The sequence below is a fragment of the Artibeus jamaicensis genome, unplaced genomic scaffold, assembly GCF_021234435.1.
Source record: "Artibeus jamaicensis isolate MK-2021 breed Jamaican fruit bat unplaced genomic scaffold, CSHL_Jam_final contig_69, whole genome shotgun sequence".
Classification (NCBI taxonomy): Eukaryota; Metazoa; Chordata; class Mammalia; order Chiroptera; family Phyllostomidae; genus Artibeus; species Artibeus jamaicensis.
Genome location: NW_026521927.1, coordinates 774,523 through 779,718, shown reverse-complemented (window position 1 = coordinate 779,718; position 5,196 = coordinate 774,523). Strand labels below are relative to the sequence as shown.

The window sequence follows — 5,196 nt, the reverse complement described above, 5'->3', positions numbered from 1 at the left end:
GAAGTTTTTTCAGGTGGGAAAAGCAAAGGGGGCCTACAAATATGGAATGAACAAAAACTTGCATAGAGAAGGGGCAAAGACAAAGGAGCAAAGACAGGTATAGTGCAAGCTTTAGAACTCAGAGTTGCACAGTCTCTGTATGTAATCATTTTCACACCTGTCCACATTTGGATCTACACAACATCTGTAGCTAAGTTTCTTAGGGTCTCCAATGTACAACAAGACAGCCAAAAGGGATCTGTAACTTACCTAGTACACCTCCTGTTGGAGACCCTGCACTAACCATGGCTGGGACTTAAACAAAAAGCAGAGTCAGGGTTGAGTTCTTGCACCTGGTGAGTCAGTAGAAAAGATAGGACTCTCACAGCTATAATGCAGGGTGGGAAATAAACAAGTACAGAAGGAGATGCAAACCTACAGTTGTGAGAATGGTGGGGGAGGAGGTACCTCTGCTGGCAATGACAAACTAAGTGTTCATGAAGGAGGGCATCATTGATTCTGGACCTGGGAGGTGGTTTGAATGGTATGCACATTCTGGGAAACCTCTGCATTTAGAATCTCTGCAAGTTGAGGAACTGTGTGGTTCATGTTTGGGTAAATCAAATAGATCTATCTGGGTACCTTGATGTTCAAGAACAAAAAATTTAAGACTTCAGGCCAGAAATATTGATTTAGTACTGACCACAGAGGGCCTTCAATTCTAGGCTAGTGAGTTTGGATTTGATCCCTTGGCAATGAGGGAACATGCAAGGTTTCTAATCAGAACAATGCCTATTGTAGATTTGTCTTTAGAAAATATTAAAGACAGAATAGAGAATGAGATAGAGAGAGGCATGGGATTTATTAGGAGACTGTTATTATGGTACAAGAATGTAATTTCTTGAATCTGAAGTATGTGGTGCAAATCAAAGCAAACAAAGAAAAGTGCTGATAGAGGCTCTGAGGGGTCTCTAATTGTATCTGTTTTTACTAAATTTAATGTAGAATGTAAAGGGAAGAAAGAGTCAATGATGTTTGGATTTTCAGCTTCAATCTTAGATTCAATGATGTTATGTAAAGGCATAAATAACACGGATGAGAAGTATTATTTACCATGATAAAAATTCCATTCACCATGGAAATAGTTCAATGGTAATGGAATTGTTTCTCAGGAACACAATTTTAATTACTTATTAAGTAATTATTAATTATAAACAATTTAGTATTGGTTATTAAATAATTATTCAGTACTACTACTAAAATAAATTGTTTACAAAGATTTTCAACAAATTAAGTCATTCACAGTGAAGAGTTAATGTCATAACATAAATAGATAAAGGAATAAAAAATGAGTGGAAACACAGAAGCCAAAAATGCACCTGATGAACATCTGGAAGATTATCTCTATATGGATATCTTCCTCTCCACCTATCTTCTTTCTGGACAAATATCTGGAACAACTGAGAGACTGCAAAGGAATAGAAGAGTTAGGGATTCATAATAAGGTAGTAAATATTCAGTAGCATAAGAAAGTGGAAAGAAGAAAACTTTATGGTTCATTGAATGAGTGGAATGCCTAGCAAGAGGGCTGAATGGTGTTGCCATTCAGGACAAAGTGATGCCTGTAGATTGATCTGGAACAAAGTGATGCTCCTAGATTGATAGCGAGTTCATAGCTTTAATGGTGAGAAAGAGCTAAGTGGCAATAGGTGGAAGTGTAAAGAAAGCAACATAATCTCTTTAGCCAGACAGACAAACTGAGAACACTTGGATAATTTCAGAAATGTTAGTTGCAATGAGAAACAAGAATGAGCGACTTGGTGAACAAAATTGACAAATGTCATAAAGTGAGAGTCTGGATGGTACTTAAGGGTCTTAAAATATTAGTCCTAGGCCACAGATAAAACTGTGTGTTTGTTTTCTTTACAGGATAGTGACCAGAGAATCTAAGAAATAGTTCCAGCATGGGAAGTAACCATGACAACAGTTCAGGGTTGCCTCCTTTCACCCTGACTGGTCTCCCAGGACTTGAGACCTCCCAACACTGGATATTTCTGCTCCTTGGTACTCTTTACATTGTCTCCATTGTGGGCAATGCCTTTATCCTTTTTATTATCAAGGAGAAGCAGAGCTTGCATCAGCCTATGTACTACTTCCTGTCCCTGCTATCAGTTAATGACTTAGGTGTGTCTTTTTCCACACTGCCCACTGTGCTGGCCACATTTTGTTTTCACTTAAGGAAGATCAGCTTTGATTCTTGCATGGCTCAAATGTTCTTTATTCACTTCTTCTCCTTCACAGAGTCTGGAATCCTGCTGGTTATGAGTTTTGACCGCTATGTGGCCATCTGTAATCCACTACGCTATGCCACAGTGCTCACTGATGCCCGTGTGGCACGCATGGGTATGTCTGTCATAATTCGCAGTTTCTGCATGGTTTTCCCACTGCCTTTTCTTCTGAAGAGGCTGCCTTTCTGCAAGGACAATGTACTCTCCCATGCCTACTGTCTGCATCCAGATCTGATCCGTCTGCCCTGTGGTGACATAACCATCAACAATATTTTTGGTCTATCCATTGTCATCTCTACCTTTGGTGTGGACTCTGCACTCATTCTTCTCTCCTATGTGCTCATACTACGCTCTGTCCTTGCCATTGCTTCTTGGGAGGAACGGCTAAAGACACTCAACACATGTGTGTCACACATGTGTGCTGTGCTCATCTTCTATGTGCCCATGGTTGGTGTGTCCATGGCAGCTCGCTATGGAAGGCATGCTCCACAGTATGTGCACACACTCATGTCCCTCATTTATCTCTTTGTCCCTCCAATGCTCAACCCTGTTATCTACTCCATCAAAACCAAAGAGATTCGTCGAAGGCTTTTCCAAATAATACTGCGAACCAAGTTTTAAGCAGGAATCATGGTGAAAGGCCAACTTGCAGAGAATATTAACTGTTATTGGACAAATTTGAACTTTCCAAACCTATTCTTACAAGACTTCCAAAATGTCCTTTGGGCAGTAACCTACTTTTAGGATTTCTGCCACCTGATGTTTAGTGATATCTTGGCACTTGTTAACATTCTGGTTAACATGCTTTGGCAAGGTAAACTAGGTTATAATTCAGCAAAAAACATTTGCTGAACTCTTCTGTTTATTTTAATTCAAAATGTACATTTTCATAATCAGTCCCCAAAGTTGTCAAGATATGTTTTTATTATCATTGTTTAAAGTGAATTGTCACAAAGAAAACTACTTATTACCATGGAAATAATGTCACATTGGGTGAAGGATTCTTTTCCCTAGTGTTTGGCAGAGGCACTGTTCCACATTCCCACCAGCAGTGTGTAGTGTCCAGATCCCTCCACATCCCTGCCAACATGTATTGCCTTTGGTTTTTCTGGATAAATAGTCATCTTGACAAGTGTGAACTGGTATTTTCTGTGGTTTCAATATACATTTTTTGATAATTAGAGACATTGGATATTTTTCATATATTGTTGGTCATTTGTGTGTCTTCTTTGGTAAAATGTCTATTCAACTTCTTAACCCAATTTGAAATCAGGTTATTTGTTCTCTTTCTATTGAATTGTAAGAAGTTTCTTCTATATTTCCCAAGTTACCCCCTTATCAGATGTATGGTTTGCAAATATTTTCTTCCATTTCTTAGGATGCCTTTATTCTATGTTGATTGTTTTTTTTTTGTTGCACATAAACTTTTTAGTATGATATAGTCCCACTTGTTAAACTTTATTTTTGTTTCCCATGCTTTTTGTGGCATTACCATATGATGCATTAATGTCACTTTTGGGTATATATTGAAAATAAATGAAATAGGATCTCAAAAACTACCACCACTTCATAGTCAATACAGCACTAATTACAAAATTCAAAATGTGGAAAAAACCTAAATGTTTGCCAACCAATAAACATACAAATAAAGTATGGTATACACATACAGTGGAATACTAGTCTAGCCTTTAAAAAGAAAATTATGCAATGTGCAACAACATGGATGACCTTGAGTATATCATGCTAAGTAAAATAAGCCAGACACAGAAAGATAAATCTTCTATGATCTCACTTGTATGAACTAGAAACATAAGCAAATTAGTAAAATTAAAAAGTGAAATGATGATTATAAGTATCTGAGAAAAGGGGAAATGAAGAGTTATTGACCAGTGGGCATAAAGCTTTAGTGAAGCAAGGTGGATCAGCTGTACATAGCGATTTGCTATGGAACGTTGTACCTATACTCAATGATAAAGTATTGTGCTCTTAAATTTTTTTAAGATGGTAACTGTCATGTTAAGTGTTCTTATCACAATAATATAAATTAAATATGTCAAAAGAATATGGGTTAAAATAAAATCTCTATTTTAGAATAGCTCTAGCTGTTCATGTCAGTATTTATTTCAATTACACACACTGTGTACCCAGTTTTTAGGATGAGACAAATGTAATTGCATGTGAATTGTATGAAATATTCTAACTTTCAGTAAAAATAACATTTGGCAAATTTGGGTAGTAGTTTTATGAAAAACAAGAGAGTGGTGGTTATGAAATTAAGCATTCTATTTACAGTATTATAAAAGAATACAAAACTATGTAATATAATTGTAAAAGTTAAAAAAGGAAGTAAATGAATGTAAATGGGAAAGAGTAAAAGTGATCCAATAATTGACTTTTTAATAAGCTACCAGAATGATCCAACCTGTGGGAAATAAAATCAAAAGGAAAAGAAAACTTAATTGTTTTGTATAACACCAGATTAGATTTGTTTTTAAATGACAGTAGAACATTCTGTAAGTAATTTGAAGTCTCTTCTAAAGTTATATTTTATTGATTATGCTATTAGAGTTGTCCCAATTTTCCCCCTCCCACTCACCACCCCCTACTCTCTCAGGAAATCCCCACACTTTTGTTTATGTCCGTGTATCATACATGTAAGTTCTTTGGCTACTCCATTTCTTATACTGTACTTTACATCCCCATGGCTACTCTGTAACTACATATTTGTACTTCTTAATCCCCTCTTCTCTTCATTTATTCTCCCACAGCCCCTCTCATTTGACAACCATCAGAATGCTCTCCCTATCCTTGATTCTGTCTCTGTTCTTCTTGTTTGCTTTGTTTGTTTTTCAGATTTAATTATTAGTAGAGAGCATTTTTACCACTTTATTGTCCATAGTTTTGATCTTACTTTCTTAAAAAAGTCCAT

General features: G+C 36.5%; 1 protein-coding gene across 1 annotated transcript; it reads left to right on the top strand.

Moving 5' to 3' along the window:
* Nucleotides 1–1,943: 1,943 nt before the first annotated feature.
* On the top strand, nucleotides 1,944–2,888 carry LOC128628329 (olfactory receptor 51I2-like). The gene has a single exon (XM_053671456.1). The coding sequence runs from the start codon at nucleotides 1,944–1,946 to the stop codon at nucleotides 2,886–2,888; it is 945 nt and encodes a 314-aa protein (XP_053527431.1).
* The last annotated feature ends 2,308 nt before the right edge of the window (nucleotides 2,889–5,196 follow it).